Below are 21820 nucleotides of genomic sequence, written 5' to 3'. Positions count from 1 at the left end.
AACACAGCCATTATCTGAGTTCTGTGTTGGCAGCTCAGGAGAGATGAAGAGAAAGAGAGACCAGAGGTACAGTAAAGAACTCTTACTCCCAAGGCTGTGAGCAAGTGTTCGATCATTATTCCTTCCAGCTAAGTCACCCCTAGATCTTCTTGGCCTGTTACTCATGGAGGGATAAGTAGAGCAGTATGAATAAGAGCACACGAGGGAGGGCCTGAGACGCACATATGACTATGTGACCCAAAGAAAATCAATTACCGCCTTGGCGGCTCAGTGTGTCTCATCTCTAAAGCTGGAATTTAAAATATTTGCTTTGAAGAGACTAAAGGAGGTGACACATGTTCAAGCACCATTCTGAGAAAACGCGGGATGAATGACAGGTCTGAAATGTACTTGCTGTAGCTGAAGAACTCTTAGAGATCATCGTCACTCTACCCCCACGCTGCTAACTTCTCTCGTGTAGATGGTGGGTTCCCAGGAATGCGTTTAAATCGTGATGGAAGGGTCAGAGAAGATTCTGTCTCAGGGCCCTAATCCAAGCTGTTCTCGGATTTGGCGATGTCGTGCTGCCTCTCCTCCCACTCCTCCCTTCCCCTCGCCTCCACTTTTATTCCAGAACCAGCTTTTCTGAAGTCGGACCCGTTTAATCTCTTAAATGCATAATTAGGGAGAGTGCTTGATTGCAAAGGCCTCTTCCAATCCTCCCATTTATCCAAAACACGCTCCTCTTCACATAGCAGAGAAATAGGGCAGGGAATCTGGAGGAAGGGAAGGAGAGAGGGGAGAGGGATGGAGGGAGGGCGGGGCGGGCCCTGTGCTTTTCTCAATGAATGCCGAGGCCTCTGCAGATTTGCATAGGACCCTGTCTCGCCGCGCCATTGGTTGGCGGGTGCGAGCAGGGCGGGGCGGGCCTGCGTGAGCCTGGCCGCGGCTCGGAGTTAGCGGTCGAGCTCCGCCCCCGCCGCGGCCCCGCCCCCTCCCGGCGCGAGCTCGCGATTTCGCCAGCTGCAAGTGGCGGGCGCCCAGGCAGATGCGATCCAGCGGCTCCGGGGGCGGCAGTGGAGGTAGCAGCTGGCACATCCCGTCACTGCTGTCCGGAGGGTCGCACAGCACAGAGGCGCCTTTGGCCGCCCTCTGCTCAGCCACCCGAAGCCAGGGGGGTGGGGGGCGCGGCTGCCGGTGGATGAGGAGGGGGCAGCAAGATTTCAGGCTCTCTTGCCCAGAATGCTTTCATTCGGCTGCTGCCGCCGGGGCCGCTTCGGTGCCTGAGAAGTCTGAGCAGACGAGACGCGGGAGAGCAAGGACGCTGCAAACTTGGCACGGCGGCGGCCTGAGCCTCCGCTTCACAGCGCGGGGGCTCGATTCAAGCCCAGAAGTTCAGCGAGCAGTGCAATCCGCAGACTTCCCGCTGCGGAGGGTTGCAGGAGGGTGCGCGAGAAAGCAACCCCTGCCCCCGGTTTTCCCCTACACTAAAGGAGAGGAGCTCAGAACCCGAAAGGAGCGCAGAGGAAGGAGCTAGGACACCAGAACGCTCAGAGCCATCCGTTCCCAGCTGGAAAGTTGCGGAGGATTGGAGGCTGCTGGAGAGCAGACAGACCACAGCTCAAGCCGCGGGGGGCAGGAGAGGACTGCACCCCATTGCCGCCTCCCTTCAACCATAGTAGTTTCTCTTGTTCCGGAGCGCAGAAAGCTACAGACGAAGGCGCGGCGCTCGTCGCGGCGCGCCAGAGGCACAGGGTCCCAGCTGCTGAGCCCAAGGCGCTCAGGCTCTCTTGACACGCCCCTGAGCTTCTAGCCCCATTTTATTGAGACTCCTGCTTGCCTCCTTGCAGTTGGAGGAAAGCGAGAGAATCGAGTGCACGCATAATCCCCGCACAGATCAGGTGGAAGGAACCTTTCAGGACTAAGGACTATTCGGAGACCCTTCTCATTTGAGGGGAAGTGAAGGGCAAGGCTGGATCCCAGAGAGTGGGGAGACTGGTATAAACAGCCCTTCTCTGACGGGATGGGATCCTTAGGGCTCCTAGGGCTGCTGCTGCCGTTGCTTTCAGTGGCAGCCTCGGGCTCAGGGACCGGGACAGAAACCGGGACCGGGACCGGGACCGGCCAGCTTGTGGGCTCAGCCGCCGTGGGGCCGGCCCTGCAGCCTCGGGAGCCGCTCAGCTACTCACGTCTGCAGAGGAAGAGCCTGGCGGTGGACTTTGTGGTGCCCTCGCTCTTCCGCGTCTATGCCCGGGACCTGCTGCTGCCGCCTTCGTCCTCGTCGGAGCCGAGGGCTCGCCAGACGGAGGCGCGCGGCTCCCTGGCTCTAGACTGTGCCCCACTGCTTCGGCTGGTGGGGCCACCGCCTGGGGTCTCCTGGACAGAAAGCTTCAGCTCGCCAGCTCCCGCCCAGGCACGGACGCTGACCAGGGTGCTGAAGGGCGGCTCGGTTCGCAAGCTCCGGCGCGCCAAGCAGCTGGTGCTGGAGCTGGGAGAGGAGGCGATCCTTGAGGGCTGCGTTGGGCCCCCAGAGGAGGCGACTGCGGGACTGCTCCAGTTCAACCTCAGCGAGCTGTTCAGCTGGTGGATTCACCACGGCGAAGGGCGGCTGAGGATCCGCCTGATGCCGGAGAAGAAGGCTTCCGAAGTGGGCAGAGAGGGAAGGCTGTCCGCAGCGATCCGCGCCTCCCAGCCCCTCCTTCTCTTCCAGATCTTGGGGACCGGTGAGCAGCTCCCGCCTGAACGTGTCGGGATTTGTATTTTTAGACACATCAATTTGCAACCACTATCAACTAATCCCTGTTTCCAAAACCCCAACCTCTCATTCTTAGCTCTTTTCCTCCTTCCGCAAACCTCCTCCCTCCCATTAGACCATATTTTCTTATTTTTTTCTTGAACATGGTCACTCCCTGAGGGTTTTCCTTCCTCTCCAGCAACCAAGTTGGGAGAAAACTTTTCTGTTCTTGGCAGAATGCCTCTATCAACTTACATGGGGTTCCAGCCAAAATTGGATGCACTTCTAATGGGGGCCCCCAGGATGTTTGAAATGCCCTTATTACTTTTGTGTTCCAAGCTTAGCTCTAGCTCTCAAGACTGTTGTCCATCTTCCCTTCCCCTTGTTCCTCTTCCTGGCCATCACAGATGTGGGCAATGTGGTACACTTTCTCAGAGAATGTAGGCCTCTTCATCTTGTTGAATCCTACCTTGCTGTCCCTTTCAAATGTTGGCTTACCTAGGGATTACCTCTTCATTGATTCATTCTGCCCTCTTTCTCCAACCCCAGTGTGCTATCCACTCTCAGCCTCTTGTTTTTCCTCTCAGATGTTGTTGGGAGAGCCCCAGAGGAACTAAGGAACATGGGACAGGAGGGAGATGTGAAGAGAGGGAACAAAGTTGCCAGGATTGTCTCCCTTTGAGGTAGTCACAGTGAAGCCAGGAGAGACAGTAGTTGAATTCCCTTTCTTCTCCTGCCACCCCCCAACCCCCCTTCTAATTCTTAGCTTGAATGTCCGCAGCAGCAGCTCTGGGTAACAGTCTCTGGCATGCCTGTTTCACTGCAGATCTCTCTGCTGGAGACTCCTGAAATGAGGTTTCTGTTTCATTTACTCTCTCATTTTCTTCTCCTATTCACTGAGTTGGGGGTGTATGTGCAAGCACTTACTTCTAACTCTTCCCATAGTATTCTTTGACTGGGAGACCAGGTGGTTTTGAATGGACGTTTCTCTCCTAAGACCACTGGGGAAAGGCTCAGTGAATAAAATATACCATGTAAATGAATGAGAAAGCACAGAAAAGAAATCATGCCTTTTAAAAGCCTACACTAATTCCATTGAGCAAACCCAGCATCTTTTGTGTCATTCTCATCATCAGAAATAAATGAAATTTTTATGCTCCACTGGTTACTAATGTCTAGTATTAATTGGATGGAGAGCACTGAAAAGAGCCCACTGTAGAACTACAAGTATCTGCCATGCTTGTCCCAGCACACACATATACTCCCACACACACCCAGTACTCTCCTTCAGCAGGGATATTTAGAAGCTGAGGTTCTTCAGTTATTGCACACACACGCACAAAACATACTGGTATGTGGTCCCCAAGGAAAACAGAGTCTGGATGCATATTTCAGCATTAGCATTGGTGGCACTGGCACCTAAAATGACCCCTTTGTGTTCAGTGCTGGAATTTTGTTAAGAGGCAGAATTTATAGTAAGAGGCAGGGTCTGATGAGTTTGATGGTGCCTTCTGTGAACTGAGATTGGAGACCAATACTGTTGTCTCACCACAGATACTTTGGTGAAGAACAGCTGTGCTTTAATGTCAGCCTGGCTTCTGTGGTTTATATAGGCAACATTCTCTTCTAGCGCCTAACGTATTTATAATGGATATAAAAATGACTTCTCTGGGAATGTGGATTTTTTTCCCCTTTCATGTCCATGAGCATCTCTGGAGCTTTCCTGTCACCTCTTGTCAAATGGCTATAGGCCCAGCAGTCTAGATCAGCTATTGTGAGATGTGGGTGGCAGATAAAAGGGGTCCTTTCCATAGCCCTGAACTTGCCTACTATAAACAGGGAGGTTGCATGAAGTTGTCAGTGGGTGTCTCTGAAGAGTCACATGCTTAGTGCTTTTGAAGAATATACTCTAGTCAAGCCTTAGGTAGGAGTTGAAGCTGCTGAGCAGGGGAGTTTCACGTAGAGAGGAATGTGCTTCAAGAGCTGTTCTGCTGCTGACAGTAGGGAAGCTCTGTGAGCATCCCAAGTCCTCCCTCAGCATCGTAGTCCATTTGGCAGTTGGACGAAGGCCTTATGCATCATTTGACACATCTAACAATGCTGTTTTCAGAAAGAGCCAGGATTTTGTCATTAAAAGGCTAGAAATTTTGGCCAAGCATTTTTCAGCAGCATTGGGATCAAATGATTATTGAAGGGATCAAATAAGACACTAAGTGTAACTGTATGAGCTCCCCATGACCTCCAGAGAGACAGACAGTTTATTGAAAAGCACTTTGGGCCTTATGGTGATCACACTTGGAACAGGCTGGACTCTCTTGCTCTGAGGCATATGCTGTTTTCAGTTAGGCGGATGGCCATGCAGGACAAGCCTCTTGCCTTACCACTGCCTCCCCAGCCTCATTCAGATATGGTTTCCACTGCAGACCTTCCCATGGAGGGAGTGGACACACCCTGCTATCTCATGTTTCATGTTTGGGGCAATATATATCATGTGGTTCCATTCATTTCCTGTATGAAAATTCAAGCTTAGCTTCTCACACTTGGATTGATTTTACTATTTATTGCGTTTGAAGAAATGGGTTTATTCTTCTTATATAGACTTGTGTTGTAGAAAAGACATTTAACCCCTCTGTGACCTAGGATCTTCAAGTATATAAAGGAAAATAGGTACAACTCAGCTTATTTCTCCCTGCTTCTGCCCAAATGACCGTGGTCTGGCCTAGAGGGGCACAGGCATGCTAACTGTGAGGAGGGGACAGGAGAGGAAGTGTGTTCTGCCTGTTCCCCTTGTGGTGAGTGGCCTACAACAACCCATTTGTCTCAGACTGAAGATAGCTTCCTGAATCTGAACAAGACCGTGACTAGGGATGTGATTGAAATGGAAACGCACCCAGTCAGGATAAAGTAACTTTGTTTTGCTTGTGGTTTGGGATATCTGAGAGGATGAAAGCATGTCTGAGAGGCCTTATAATGCATGATATGCAATGTTTTTTCTTTCTGGGTTGCTTTGAATTCATAAATGGGATCAGTATTTCAAAGTACTCATTCATGGAGAGTAGAAGGGGTAGAAAGGTAGAAAGGCCATTGCTGAGACTGTATGAATTTTGGTGCATCATTCTGGGATAGTCCAAACCTCAGAAAAGATGTCTGCCGCATTGCTCACAGCCCCACTTTGTAACCTGTTTTGACATCTTGCTTCTGCCATCTCCCAGGCAAAGGCCTAGAGGATATTGACTTGTGGGATAGGAGGGCCTGTTTCTCTATAAGCAGCCCCCTCTCACTCCAGGAAAGGGGATATATGACTGGGGATTTTACATGTGCTTTGGAGAGGCCTGAGAAACTTAAAGTAGAGGTATGCAATGCAATACACCTGACCCTTGACCTCACACATCTTTCAGTCCCTCCCGATTTTATTTCTGGAGAGGGCAAAGAGAGCCAAGGAAGATAGAAAGGAAATTAGAGCTCCCAGAAGGGATATCAGTTATTGGAGGTGAATTGGGAGAGTTGGAGTCCAGAGAAGGGTAGAGAGCTGATTTAAGAGTTGAAGGGACTGATTTATGGTGAAAGATGAAAAGAATTAAATATATATGGCTGAGTGAAGTGGCAATGAAGGGAAAGCCATGGTAACAATCTACAAATCTCTGAAGAGGGAGAGGCTGTGAAGGAGAGGAGTTATATAGTGTGGCCCGTAGAAGTAACAAGATGAGACTTGCAGAAGGAAACTTCAGGGTGGATATCAGGGAAACCTTATTTTCTGAAATTGATATTCCTCTGACTATGGAATGGAATTCCAAAGGAGCAAAGAGTAAGGTAAGATGTGGGTCAGATAAGCCACAGCATTCATAATTAATCAGTTTTATATTTGGAAACGAGAAGACACAACAGGAAGGAGAGCTGGGATGGGGAACAGCAGCAGGGATCAGGATCTTTCAGAATTCAACTCTCAAGAGACTTTGGATGTTGATGTTTCCTGTAGGAAAAGAAAAGAATTGCATATGTATCTTTGAAATTGGATGGGATGTACTTACAGAGAAGATTGTTAGTGGAAAAAATATTTTGAAATTACTGGGTTTATTTATATCTGCCCCCGGACTGAGACAGAGTATTTCTTTGGGGTGCTGTCTGTCTATCCACTGGAGAGGAGGCCATACCCATAGAGGATTATGCATCTGAGATGCATCTCTAGTGTGTGTGTCATCAAGCCATTGGGCAGGGCAGGAGATACCTAGGTCTTGAGAAGATGAGATCAGTTCTAGATTTGGTGGACTGCTACTAGCTACTTGAAAACCCTTTGACATGCTGAGAATATATATATACACACACACATATATATGGCTATTAGAGTGATGAAATCATCTAAATCCATTTGATCTTTTCACAAATTTACAAAAGAAAAAGAAGGAAATCCCATGAGGGGTTTATGTGCATGGTGTGGGAGGAAGGTGTTACCATTAATAAAACTGAATGCTTTTATAAGGAAGTATGTCTTCTGAAGGACAAGGGCGACCAGCCTGCACGTGGGAGAGGAAGATAGGGGGAGTTGTGTCAGCAGAAGTGGTAGCCCTTGCCACTCTTAGGATTATTGCCTGATAACCTCGCTTTGTGGGAATTTGCCCAGCCTGGTTCATAAAGGACATTTTGCCTTTCTCTATAACGATTACTAATGTCCTGTTATGGTTGTATGGGACTTTGTAATTTATAAAGAACTTTCAAATTTATTATTTTTTCCAATCTTACAGTAGGCAAGGCAAATATTTTTCTTTTATAAATGGAGTAACTGGAATCCAGCTATTTGATAAGACTTTTTTCAAGGTAAAAATTGGTAGACCTAGAAACCTTCACTTATGTATTGGGAGGTTATGAGATGCTAGATGCTGTGCTAGGTCCTAAGACTACAGATCTTTTTGCCTTCAAATCGGGGCTCTTTTCACTAAAGGAATCATCTCAAGATGCAGATTATAAATAACAAAGACATGTAAATAGATGAAAAGCTTTACATTATCCTTGTCAAAAGGCCATGCAACAAATATTTGGTGTTCGATAGCCATGACTTGGAAAATTCTTTAAAATATTTTATTTTCTTAAAATCTTTGAGCCCCAGTTTCATCATTAGCAAAATAGTGATAGTAATAATTCCTATCTCAAGATGTTGTCATGGAAATTAAATTAGAGGATACATGTAAATCTGTAACCCAATGCCTGAAATAATAAAGTGCTCCATCAATCTGAACCATATGGTTTTTCCTAGCAGCAGCAACACCCCAGTGTCTGGTTGTGCAGGTTGTGTACTCTATAACTCCAAGAATTGCATATACATTTTAGTTTATTTAAATGGTGCCATCTGGAGTTGTGCACTCCCTATGTGTGGCCACATGTGGTGACGTTAGCAGCAGATGTGGGCTCCCATGCAACTGACTTCTAATTCCTGAGATAAGAAGTGGGATCCAGTGGAAATGGGGAGAGTGACCAGGATGATAGTTTTTATTGTCTTACTCAGAAACATGGATGAGGAGAATTGAGGTGTGATATTTACTTCATTTCTATTAAGTAGTATCTTCCAAGGTCTTTTGACCTTGGATTTGGTTCAAAGATTCAAGCAGTATATTCACAATCCAGTTATTTTTTCTTCTACACAAAGAAAGCAAGCCTTAACTTTATGAAAATAGGAAGTCTAATAATGAAGAACAAGATAGAGGCATTAGAGAACAGTAGTTCTCAGATGGTGGGTCTTTCTTAACTGAGAGCAATGTGTGTAGTTCAAGCCCCTCAGTGCCTGGAGAGGTGCTGGGCCACTGACCTCTGGTAATTTGTTATTATTAGCTGGAGCTGTGCCCTTTCCTTACATTTCTGGCTTCACCATTCGTTGTCAAGTGGAAGGCAGGAGAAAGATAGAAGGTGCCAACTGGTTGATGGACATGAGCCCAGTAAGAGCAATTAGACCTTTCAGATTTTGTGGAGACACATAGCCCAGGGACTTGAGTCTTCAGGAATGTGGCTTAACCTAAAAGAGGCTGTTAAGCATCCACATAGCATTTTATAGGTAGTATTTTTTATGAGCCATGGCTGAGCCATTGCTTTCAAAAGATGCACATGGACGTTATTTCTGCTTGGGAGTCGAAGGAGAATAGGATATTTTTGTGAGGATGGTTATAGGTCCAGAGGTTATGTGACAAGAGCTGTGAATAAACTTATCAAAGAGCCCTAGGGGTGTCTTCTTTTTTAGAGCCATTGTGTTGTCCTCCAGTCTAGGATGTGGCCAATGTTTCTTAATCTAGTGATGACCTGGGATATTCATATGGGCCAAGGTGTGAGGAAGGAGCAGTTTAAAAGAGTGTTGGCGGGCGCCTGGGTGGCTCAGTTGGTTAAATGACTGCCTTCGGCTCAGGTCATGATCCTGGAATCCCGGGATCGAGTCCCACATCGGGCCTCCTGCTCAGCAGGGAGTCTGCTTCTCCCTCTGACCCTCTTCCCTCTCGTGCTCTCTATCTCTCATTCTCTCTCTCTCAAATAAATAAATAAAATCTTTAAAAAAAATTAAAAAAAAAAAAAAAGAGTGTTGGCCTGGTAGGGAGGTAGGGAGGGGGTGGGAGGTATCTTCGTACCCTTCTTGCTGAGCCAGATTTCTCAAAACAACTTTTTTTTTTTAATTCAGTAAATTTTGTGATGAACTTTCCAGCTGGGCTCTTATGAGCTTGGGTCCTTTCCCAGGAAAACTCTCTCAGATTCACTTGGTGAACATAGGCATTCCAGAATGTGGGAAGTCCCAGAACTGGGCAGGAGGAGAGCTCTGTTGGGGCAGATGCATCTAACCATTTGGTTAAGTAAGAGTCTCTGTGTCTTGAACATTACTTTTGTAATTACATAACAACAGGTGCATGGAGAGGTAGGCAGTGAGAATTCCCTGGAGTAAGGAAAAGGCTAACGGGAAGATCTGAAAATAAAAACAAAGAAAATCCAAGCAAGCTTAGAGGAAATCAGGCAACTAGCCAGAGGAAATCAAAAGGAAACTTTAAACCACTGACTCTGTTTTTCCTCTTATTTATCTTTTATTCAGTTTTCATCAGAATATTGTTCATGAGGGTGGGCATGGGCAGGTCTCCTTTATAGATCCTTTCCACATTTTCAGCCCAGGTAATTAAAGTAAGTGTTCCGTGGTGGAGGGAACACTAGATTAGGAGCTAGAAGACTTGGATTCTATTATGATACTGGCCTTTTATTAGCTTTGACATGTTGTGCAACTTCCTTAAACTTGTTGAGACTCTGGGGCTTTTTTCCTAAAGGAGAAAATACAGAACTTGTCTTGAGTACCTCATGGAGTCTTTGTGAGCATTATATAAAATAACCTACTTGGAAGATTCTAGTCTGGATTATTAAGGAATAAATATATAAGGCCATAGAAGAATGAATGTGTACAAGATCATAAAACGTGCTGAGATTCTACTTTATCAATTCATAATTTCAACCAACCCTTGGCATTAGGGAGCAGCTCCCAGATTTTGAGGCAGATGTTGGGCTTCATTTAAGAGCTCAGTAGCCCTGAAAAGGGGTTATGTGGCCACTTCCCATGGTTTCTCAAAATGAGGTCCTTTTATTGAAATAATTTTGCTCAATTCTAGACTTTTCTGGAAATGAATCTCTGGTTGTGGGACATAAGAACTTGCATTTTAACGTCAGAAAATTATTTTTTTAATTGAGTGATGACAAATACAATGAAGTACATTGAATGTATTAATCTCATGTATAGCTTGATTATAATTCACATATGCAGCTTCCATATAATCACCACCCAGATAAAGATTCAGAACATTTCTAGCATCCCAGGAAGTTCCTGTTTAAGCCATTGTGTGGACATATGTTGTCAGTTGTCTTAAATTGATTTTGGAATTGCTGAATTATATGGTAAGTGTATGTTTAACTTTATAAGGAATTGACAAACTGTTTTTACAGCAGTTATACCACTTTATACTCCCATCAGTAATGTATGAAACTCCTTGAGAATACTTGATATTGTCAACTTGTGGTGGTATGTTGTTGTGGTGTTAATGTATACTTTGTTTTGTGTTGGTTATCTAATATTGCATAGGAAATTAGCTAAAAAATTAGTGGTTCAAAATAATAATAACAATTTATCTTTTATAGTTCCTATGAGTTAGGAATTTGGGAATAGCTTGACTAGGTGTTTCTTTGCTTGGAGTCTCTCATGAGATAGCAGTCAGATGTCAGCCAAGGATGCAGCCATCTTAGATCTTAACTGGAGCTGCAGGATCTACTTGCGTGGTACCTTGCTCACAAGGCTAGCAAACTGATACTGGCTAGTGGTGAGAGGTCCCATTGCTTCTCCAGGTATTCCTGTCTATAGGGCTGCTGGAGCATCCTTGTAACCTGGTGTCTGGCTTCACTGAGAGTGAGCATCCATTGAGATAATATGATCTTTTTGGGGGGTAAATATTATGAATCACAGTGTTTGATTTTCAAATGTTGAATTAGCTTCATATTCTCAGAATAAACCCCACATGGTCATGATGTATTGTATTTTTATGTATTGCTGGATCAGCTCACTAATACCTCGTTGACAATTTCTGCATCTGTGTTCATGAAGATTATTGGTCTGTAGTTTTCTTGTCTCTGACAGGCTTTAGGGTGTGGGTAATGCTGAGTTCATAAAATGAGTTGTGAAATGCTTCCTTTTCTGTTTTTCCTGGAAGAGAATTATAATTTTTTCTTTCTTGAATTTTTGTTTAATAGAATTTGCCAGTGAGGACTTCTTGGCCTGGTATAGTCATTGGAAAGTTTTAAATTACTAATTATGTTTATTTAATAATGATTATAGGATTATTCAGATTATCTATTTCTTTTTGAATGAACTTTAGTAGTTTGTATCTGTCAGAAAATTGGTTCATCTCATCTATATTGCTGAATTAATGCAAGTTAAATTGTTCATAATATCCCCCTATTATTTTTTATGTCTGTAACGTCAGTAGTGATGTCCCCTCTTTCATACTTGATATTGGTAATTTACATCATCTCTCTCTTTTCTTTGTGGTCATTCTGGCTAGAAGCTTTCCAATTTTATTGACTTTTTTCAAAAAACATTTTTTTTGTGATACTGATTTCTTCTGTTATCTTCATATATTTCATTTTCATTGATTTCTGCTCTTATTATCTTTTCTTCATTTTGTTTGCCTTAGGTTTAAATTGTTCTTCCTGTTTCTAGTTTCTTATGGTGAAAACTTAGATCATTGATTTGAGACCTTTATCCTTTTTCTATTATAAGTATGTAATGGAAAAATTCTCTCCCTAATAACTTGGTTTAGCAACATCATATAAATTTTATTATGGTGTAATGAAATTTACTTTCTATTCAATTAAAATACTTAAAAATTTTCCATTTGGTGTTCTTTTCACTCATGGTTTTATATGTGTTTTTTATTTCTGAATATTTGGGGATTTCCCAGGTATCTTTCTCTTACTGATTTCTAGTTTAATTCTGATATAGTCTGAGAACATACTTGGTTTGATTTTAGTTATTTAAAATTTGTTCAGGTTTGTTTTATGCCTCAGAATATGGTGTATCTTGCTGAATGTTCCATGTTCCACACTTCAAAAGAACATTTTCTGTTATTATTTGGTGGAGTGTTCAATCGATGTCAGTTAGATCAATTTGGTTAATAGAGTTGTTCAGATCTTTTGTACCCTTACTTATTTTTTTCTGTTTGCTATTTGCATTACCAATAGAGGATTCCTAAAGTCTCCAGGTTTTGTTTTATCTACTTCTCCTTTTAATTCTATCATTTTTTATTTCATGTATTTTTTATTATGTTCAATTAGCCAACATAATACATCATTAGTTTTTGATGTAGTGTTCAGTGATTCATTAGTTGAGTATAACACCCAGTGCTCATCATCACACATGCACTCCTTAATACCTATCACTCCGTTATCCCATCCCCCCCACCTCCCTCCCTTCTGTGACCCTCAGTTTGTTTCCTGGAGTCCAGAGTCTCTCATTGTTTGTCTCCCTCTCTGATTTCTTCCCCTTCAGTTTCCCCCTTCCGTGGTCCTCCATGCTATTCCTTATGTTTCACATGAGTGAAACCATAAGATAATTGTCTTTCACTGCTTGACTTATTTCACTTAGTATAATCCCCTCCAGTTCCATCCATGTCGATGTAAATGGTGGGTATTCATCCTTTCTGATGACTGAGTAATACTCGATTGTATATATGAACCACATCTTCTTTATCCATTTATCTTTTGAAGGGCATCTCAGCTCCTTCCACAGTTTGGCTACTGCAATGAACATTGGGGTTCATGTGCCCCTTCTTTTCACTACATCTGTATCTTTGGGATAAATACCTAGTGGTACAATTGCTGGGTTGTAGGGTAGCTCTGTTTTTAACATCTTGAGGAACCTCCATACTGTTTTCCGGAGTGGCTGTACCGGCTTGCATTCCTACCAACAGTGTAAGAGGGTTCCCCTTTCTCCACATCCTCGCCAACACTTGTTTCCTGCCTTCTTAATTTTTGCCATTCTAACTGGTGTAAGGTGGTATCTCATTGTGATTTTGATTTGTATTTCCCTGATGGCTTTCATGTGTCTGTTAGCCATTTGTATGTCTTCTTTGGAGAACTGTCTGCTCATGTCTTCTCCCCATTTCTTGACTGGATTATTTGTTTTTTGAGTTTTGAGTTTGAGAAGTTCTTTATTAAGTGCCTACACATTTAGGATTGACTCATTTCTTGATGATTTGATTCCTTAATTATTGCATAATATGTCTTTTTATCCCTGGTGACATTCATATTTTGAAATTTATTTTGATTGATATTAATATAGCCTCTTAGGTTTCTTTTGATTATTGCTTATGTGGTATCTGTTCCAACTTCTTACTTTTAATTTATATCTTTATATTTACAGTGAGTTCCTTATAGAAAACATATTGTTGGATATTGTGTGATTTTTAAAAATTTAATCTTATAGTCTTTGTCTTTCATTTGGTCTTTTAGGCCACTTGTACTTAATGTTATATTTGATATGGTTGGATTTAGATCTATCATTTTGTTTTTGTTTGTTTGTCTCCCTGTTTTTTGTTCTTCTATTTTTCCTTTTTTGACATCTTTTAGGTTATTTGAATATTGAATTCAGTTTTAATTTATCTATTGGTTTTTTGGCTTTATCTTTGTATTTTTATTTTAGTGGTTGCTCTAGACATTACACATATATGTTCTATTTTTGTATATATGTATGTTATAGTTTTATATATATATATATATACACACACCTACATATCATATGTATTTATATATAAACTCTAGCAGTCTACATCGAGTTGACATTTTAGTACTTCAAGTAAAATATAGAGCCTTATAATCATATAGGTCCCTTTACCCTCCACCTGTTATAGTTGTCCTGTGTGCTAGATCTACATAATTAAAAACTCTGAGAATGTGTATATATATATATATATATATACACACACACACATAGCTTTTAGCAGTTATACATATTTTACATAATTTAAGAGGAGAAAACTAGTCCTTTATATTTACCCAGATAAATAACATTTTTCTTACTCTTCCTTGTTTTCTGAAGTTCCAGTTTCCCTATTTAATCATTTTCCTAAAGGACTCCCTTTTTCATTTCTTTTAGAGCAGTTCTGCTGGTAACAAATTAGCTTAGTTTTCCTTTGTCTGAGACTGTCCTTATTTCACCTTTATTTCTGAATTGTGGGTTGACAAGTCTTTTCTTTTTACACTTTAAGAATGCTGTTCCTTTGTCCTTCATAGTTTCTGATAAGCATTCTGCCATTAAATTGTTCTTCCCTATATGTAGCTGTTTTCAAGATTTTTCCTTTGTCTTTGGTTTTCAGAAGTTTGATAATTTGACTATTTGATTATGATGAATCTGTGCATGGTTTGCCGTCTGTTGAGATTCTTGAATCTGTAAGTTTACATCTTTTATGAAATCTGGTTCGTTTTCAGCCATTATTTCCTCATTTTTTTTTTTTTTTTGCACTAATACCTTTCTCGCCTCCTCTGGAACTCCAGTTACACAACTTTTACATCTTTTGCTACTGTCTCACGTTCCTCAAAACTCTAATTTCTTTTTTCAACTTTTTTCTCTCTGTTCTGCAGATTGGACAGGTTCTGAGATCTATCTTTGAGTTTACTGACTCTTCCTCTGTTTCCATTTTGCTATAATTTTTATTTTATTATTTATTTATTTATTTATTTATTTTATTATGTTAATCACCATACATTACATCATTAGTTTTTGATGTAGTGTTCCATGATTCATTATTTGCATGTAGCACCCAGTGCTCCACGCAGAATGTGCCCTCTTTAATACCCATCACCAGGCTAACCCATCCCCCCACCCCCCTCCCCTCTAGAACCCTCAGTTTGTTTTTCAGAGTCCATCGTCTCTCATGGTTCATCTCCCCTTCCGATTTCCCCCCTTCATTCTTCCCCTCCAGCTATCTTCTTCTTCTTCTTTTTTTTAACATATAATCTATTATTTGTTTCAGAGGTACAGATCTGTGATTCAACAGTCTTGCACAATTCACAGCACTCACCATAGCACATACCCTCCCCAGTGTCTATCACCCAGCCACCCCATCCTTCCCACCCTCCACCACTTTGCTATAATTTTTAATATTAGATGTTGTATTTTTCAGTTAAAATTTTCCGTTTTTTATTTTTATTTTTTAAAGATTTTATTTGAGAGAGAGAGCATGAGCAGGGGGGAGGGGCAGAGGGAGAAGCAGACTCCCTGCTGAGCAGTGAGCCCACTGTGGGGCTAGATCCCGGGACACTGGGATCATGACCTGAGCCGAAGGCTAATGCTTAACTGACTGAGCCACTCAGGTGCCCCAAATTTTCTGTTTTTAAAAATAATTTCTATTTCCCTACTTAGAACTACCTTTTCATCAATTTTCCAGAATGTTTACTTTTCCCTCTGGGAACACAGTTATAACAGATAGCTTCGTTAAAGTCTTTGATCACTTCAACATCTGGGTCGTCTTGTTATTGGCATTTGTTGATTATCTTTACCTTTACGAATTGGCCAAATAATAATTATGGCTGAATAATATTTCATTGTATATCTGGACCACATCTTCTTTATCCATTCATCAGTCAGTGGGCATTTGGGCTTTCTCCATAGTTATTCAGCCATCAAAAAGAATGAAATCTTGCCATTTGCAATAATATGAATGGAGCTAGGGTGTATTATGCTAAGTGAAATAAGTCAGTCAGAGAAAGACAAATACCATATGATCTCACTCACATGTAGAATTTAAGAAACAGAACCGATGAACATATGGGGGGGGGGAGAAAAAAAGGAGAGAGGTGAACAAGCCATAAGTGGCTCTTAACTATAGAGAACAAACTGAGGGTTGATGGAGGGAGATGGGTGGGGGATGGGCTAGATGGGTATTAGGGAGGGCACTTGTGATGAGCACTGGGTGTTGTATGTAAGTGATGAATCACTGAATTCTACTCCTGAAACCAATATTGCACTGTATGGTAACTAACAAAATTTAAATAAAAAAACCCAATTGGTCATTTGTTTTATTTTGTTTTGCTATTGTATATTGAGTAATTTTACATCATATCTGTGATGGAGCATCATGTTGTTTGGTCTGAGACCTGGGTGTATTTTAAATCTCAGTTTTCTTTTTCTTAAAGACTTTATTATGCTGCTTTGAGTCTGTCCATACATGTGTGCTCAGAGATGAGCTGGGACCCTAGGCCAGTTTCTTCACAGAATTAGCATATTTCTGTCTCTCCCTTCTGGAATTCTCCTTAAGCTCAGTTTTACCTATCTGTACTGCTTCTGCACAGTTTGTGCAATGGGGGCTGTCCTTGGGCAAAATAGAGAGATAAAAGAGAAACAAATCAGGGATTCTGTCCATACTCTGGCCTGAAGTGCCCCCTTTTCCCAAGCCCCGTCCTGAAAGATGTGGTTTCTAGTAGGTTCTCTAGTAGAGTTGTGGCTACTGACATTGCCAGCCACACTGACTCTGCTGAGAGCTCACTATCATGAGATGAGCGGGAGAAAAAAAGGAAGAAAAAACAAAGAAATAGAAATTTCCTTCCATACTTTCTGGATCACAAGGCTCCTTCTCCTGGCCAGAAAGAAGAGATTTCTGTGGCCATTTTACCCATACCATTACCCTAGCTTAGCTGGGTGCCCACATTTGGTTCACAGATGCAACAGAAAAGAGGTAAAAACAGAACACTTACCTCCATATGGATTGCTTTCCCAGATTTTGACTCTCTTCCTCAATATTCCTGGTTTTATTTATTTTTCAGAGTCCCTTAATAGTTGTTTTTCATATTTTGTCCAGAGTTCTTTGTTGTAAATAGGAGGATAAATAGAATTTAGTGGGCTTACTCCATCATGCTGCACTGGAAGTCCCTCATTCCTTTTTGGAATCAGAGTTTCCATCAATAATATTTTTCTTTCATTCCCTCTTTCCCATGTCAGGGTGTGCTAAATGCTTCCAGGCAGAAAATCAGGACAGTGCTAGGGCCTACCACTTTTATTTTCCTTTTCTCCTGTGCTACTGATTATCCCATGAAAACAGTTTTTTCACATATTTTGTCCAGTTTTACAGCTGTTTATTACTTTATCATGGCTGAGAGCCTATAAAATGAACTTTGAGATCATGGCCATGTTGGCTTATCTCCAGATACACCATCTAGATCTGTGTGAGAGGTGCTCACCAAACAGAAATTAGACAAGGGAATCCTCTGTAAGAGTATCTATAAATTTGGACTTTTGCCTGAAGAAATGCTTATTTATTGGTTCACCTATTTCTTGTTTGTTTGTTTGTTTTACATTGAGTGCTTACCAAGTTGAATCAAGTACAGTCTGTTTCTCCCAGGAGTTCACAAACTAGTTGGGAGGGAAAAAGGCAAACAAGGCGTGCTAATAAGTAACTCCAGGGAACGGCTGCACTTGATGTTGAAGAAAGGACGCAGATGGTTATAGTGGTTCAGGGGAGGCTTGGAGATGTCAGCTCCAGCTGGGGCGATTAGAGATAGTTTTGTTCTGTTCCTCCAGATCTCAAAAACCATTCCCTGAAAGGCTGATGAATTCTCCTTGCTCAGTGCATGGTAGGATGTGTGAAGTTCCTCTAAGACAGGAAATTATAGCTCTGGAATTTTAGAAAGAATAAGTGTATTGCCTTTTGGCAGGGGGTCAGGTCAAAGGGGGTCAGGTCATTATCTGCTGAGAATGATGGTTTTTCTTTTGGCAGAAGTGAGTTAGAAAAAACTTTGAGAAGGAGGTGATTTGAGAAACTGGGTCTTGGGGGGAGTATAGAATTAGAGAAAAGAGAAGGGCAAAGGACCTTACAAATTAGGGCGATAGCATAAAATAACACCCAGAGGAGGAACAGAGAGAGACAGACAGACAATGTGTGTGTGTGTGTGTGTGTGTGTGTGTGTGTGTGTGTAACAAAGTAGGACTAGCCAGAGCAGAGAAGCCTAAGGAATCCTGGGGGTTGAGAGGCTGGGTGCTGAGTCAGGTAATCTGAGTTAGAGGGAGGGCTGGCTTATTGAATCAGAAATTTACATTTGATGCTGAAGAAATCAAAAAGTATTTAGTTTTTGAGTAGGGGAATGTGTGTTGACTGCAGATTCTTCAAGAAATGTTGTTTGGTTGTAGGTCTCAGTCCTGGACTACACAGATAGTTGCATTGGAGCCTTGAGAGGCTGTTGTACTGGCTCAGGAGTGAGGGACTCGGCGATGGGCCAAAAGATGCCCAGTTGTAAGGGGAACAAGAAGAAAGGAGTCAAAGGACCAAGGGTTTGACCTGGGGGCCCTGCAGACTGGTGGTATTACTGAAAAGAAGATAGTTGGGAAGAACAACTGGTTTTGGGAGGGGAAGTACCTGAAATGATGACCGTTTCATGGGTCTCCATCTGAAGATCAGGTTATCTGGAATGCACGTGAAGGTAGGAAACAGAAGCAGGGGCAGGTAAGAGATCCAGGTGGAAGATACGGATGTGGGAACTGTTTACATGGACCTCATGGTTTACTTCTTGAGAACAGATGCATTTTCCTGAGGAAGAAGAAAGAGGAAGAAGGTCACACCTTGGATTTAGGCAAGTTCATAATTTGACAATGGAATGGAGTCAATGACATCACTAGAAAGAACTTCTAAGAAGGAAGAGAGGCCACTGGATTGTGGTGTCATGGAAGCTAAGGGAGATGGATGTTCCAAAGATGGAGTGGAAAGGCCTGGTGTTTGTCCCAGAGCCTTCTGGAGAGCAGGCAGAGGTAGAAGGAAGTTTATCGGGGGTGCTGAAGAAATTACAGCAAAATGTACTTATGTAGTTGTTCGGTTTGTGAAAGGAAGAAGAGAAGACCAAGAGAATGAAAAGTCAATGATATTAGAAGGTTTAACAGAACGAAGAAAAGATGTGTGAAGGATGAACCTTCTTAATAAAATTAGGAGGGAAAATGCTGCAGAGAAAGGAGGTTTAAGGAACAGCAAGGGAAGGGATAATTGCATAGCAAGAGCACTCACTCTAGGCAGTGTGGACTCTTCTCCCAGATTTGGATGCATTCCATCCAGGCTGTGGCTGCTTCTTAAAATAGAGTTTTTGCTGCCTTATCGTTTTAAGTCGTTCTGGGAGGCGGGGAATCACTATTTTATGAGGCTGCCCAGTGCTTGCTGGACCTAGAACTGTTGGGAAAATACTGAATAGTGGCTACATTCTACTCTGTAACTTAATACTAGTAACAACCACGACTGAACAGTTTTACACAGATTACTTCATTTACTCTAAGATGGCAAGGTTGATTTTAGTATTACTCCCATTTCCAGATGCGTTGAGGCGCATAGACGTCAAGTAACCAGTCGTGGTCACACAGCTAGTAAGAGAAGGATCGAGTATCCGAGTCCCACTTTGTTGAAGTGTGCACCTGTTATCTCTCGGTCTTCCTGCTCCTGCTTGTGGTTGTCATTCTGCCTCCAAGTATTGTCTGTTCTCCAACATGAGGGCCCTTCAAATATATGAGGTCAGCTATCCCATATACCCTGGATAATTTCCTTTGTCTCCTCTTCTTTCTCTTTTTCCTCTTCTTTCTTGCTTTCTTTCTTTTTTTTTTTTTTAATTGTTAATTCAACAGGTGGTTATTGAAGAGTTTCTGTGTGTCAATCACTGGGCTAGGTGCTGTGCAGACAGTGTTGAACAAAACAGACCAGTGCTTTGCCCTCACGGGGTTTACAGATTGGCGAGGCAGGCGTATTAAATATGCAAATGAACACATAAATCTACAATAAGAAATAGTGAGGAGCTGTGAAGGAACAGGGCATCTCTACCCTCCGCCCCCCCTTGGCACCCTTTCTCATAAACTCAGATTTTCAGAGGCCTCGCCATCATTGCTTCTTTCCTCCGGACTCCTCTCCTTTTAAGGAGTGGACTTCACACGAGGCCAAGTTTCCACCACTGTGGTCTGATCTTGGAGCCCAGTGGGGATCTTCACAGAGAAACCTTGTGTTATTGCAGCTTTGAGGTAGGAATGGGCAGAACCAGAGGCAGGAGGGACTAGAGAGAAAGAACAGCTCTCCCTTCTCTGAGACAAGAAGACAGATGTGCAGAGGGCCAGGCAGAGGCAAAAGACAAGGACGGAGAGCCCAGGAGTAGGGCCAGATGGTCTCTGACCGGTCCAGGCAGTGTGACCTGAAGTCATGTAAATAGATCACCACGCCATGCAGTCCCTTCCATTCCACAAATCCTGCCTTTTCTTTCATGCTCCAGCCCCTTGTTACCCACACCTCCCCTCCCTCCCCTCTTGAAAGCCCTCTCCTCTACTCCCTGCTCCTTCACTCCTTTTTTCCTCTCCTCTCCCCTTTTCTTTTTCTCTCCCTCCCCTCCCCTCCCCTGCCCTCCTTCCTTCCTTCCTTCCTTCCATCCTTCCTCTTAGTATCAGTCTCAGTATAATTGGAAGAATCTAGGTGGAGAAAAATGTCAAGAAGTACAAATGCAGATTTGGTATATCTGACCTTTTTTCTCTTCAAAACAATAAATGCCAAATAGTTTAAAACGACAGCCAGGATGGTTAGAGATTATTTGTGTGCTTAAGTATTTAGGGAAGAAATGTAGTTCAAATTTAAGTGTAATTTAAGTGAAGATTCTGACTGGTGAGAGTCCTAAGTACTTTTAAGGAACCAGCATAAGCTGTGATGTTTACATTTCAGACAACAGAAAATGTGAAAAATCAGAATAGAACGAAGTGGCAAATGATCCCTGATAGGTAATGAGAACATTTGATAACATCAAGGAAGTATTTTGCAACACACAATTGTGTTTGGGTTTTTCATATGGTGTGGTGGCATCCCAGAGAAAGACCCACAATCCACATGTCCTCTCTTTTGATGAAATGCAAGATATTTTATATATGCAGGTTTACCTGTATCATTTACCTATTTTACCGAAGACATTTTATTGCTAAAACAGAAGGAGGGAGAATTATCTTGCTCCAGCTGTGTAAATCCTGATAGAAGTATAATCCTCTAGCCTGCAGTGTAATTCTGAACTCAGTCTCATACTCAATTATCATCAGAAGCAGCAGTGTCCTTTACAGAGTGGAGGCTCTGAAAGGTTTTTTTTTCTTCTTTTTTTTAAAGAACGGTGAACATTAGTTAACCCATTTACTTCTGAAAAGAGACAACATTGCACTGTGTTAAGAAAATAGACTGTGGATTTTGCTCTCGGTTTTGTGCCCAGCTCCAGCACTTTACTATAGTTACAAAATCTTTTTTTTTTAAGATTTTATTTATTTATTTGAGAGAGAGAGAATGGGAGATAGAGAGCACGAGAGGGAAGAGGGTCAGAGGGAGAAGCAGACTCCCTGCTGAGCAGGGAGCCCGATGCGGGACTCGATCCCGGGACTCCAGGATCATGCCCTGAGCCGAAGGCAGTCGCTCAACCAACTGAGCCACCCAGGCGCCCTGTAGTTACAAAATCTTAACACAGTAAGACAATAACTTAATTTTCCTGCTCGTCTATAAGGTAGAGGTTATTATAGCACTTGCTTTATAGGGTTTTTAGGAGGAGTAAATGAGATAATTAAAAAAAGTTTAGTATAAC

At 42.5% G+C, this 21820-nt stretch overlaps 1 protein-coding gene across 2 annotated transcripts in view; it reads left to right on the top strand.

The window, feature by feature from the left end:
- The first annotated feature begins 2002 nt into the window (after window positions 1-2002).
- The window catches only part of ALK (ALK receptor tyrosine kinase), a 690188-nt gene continuing 670370 nt past the window's right edge, over window positions 2003-21820 (top strand). For both annotated transcript variants that reach the window (XM_028099603.2, XM_088026382.1), the window contains exon 1: window positions 2003-2702. In XM_028099603.2, the coding sequence (XP_027955404.1) occupies window positions 2003-2702 (700 nt within the window). The remainder of the gene's footprint in view (window positions 2703-21820) is intronic.

Source organism: Eumetopias jubatus, unplaced genomic scaffold, assembly GCF_037043125.1.
Source record: "Eumetopias jubatus isolate StellerSeaLion01/CBP00866 unplaced genomic scaffold, mEumJub1_p1.0 scaffold_9, whole genome shotgun sequence".
Taxonomy (NCBI): domain Eukaryota; kingdom Metazoa; phylum Chordata; class Mammalia; order Carnivora; family Otariidae; genus Eumetopias; species Eumetopias jubatus.
The sequence above is the reverse complement of the archived record's forward strand: the minus strand, read 5'-3'. Positions and strand labels throughout refer to the sequence as shown.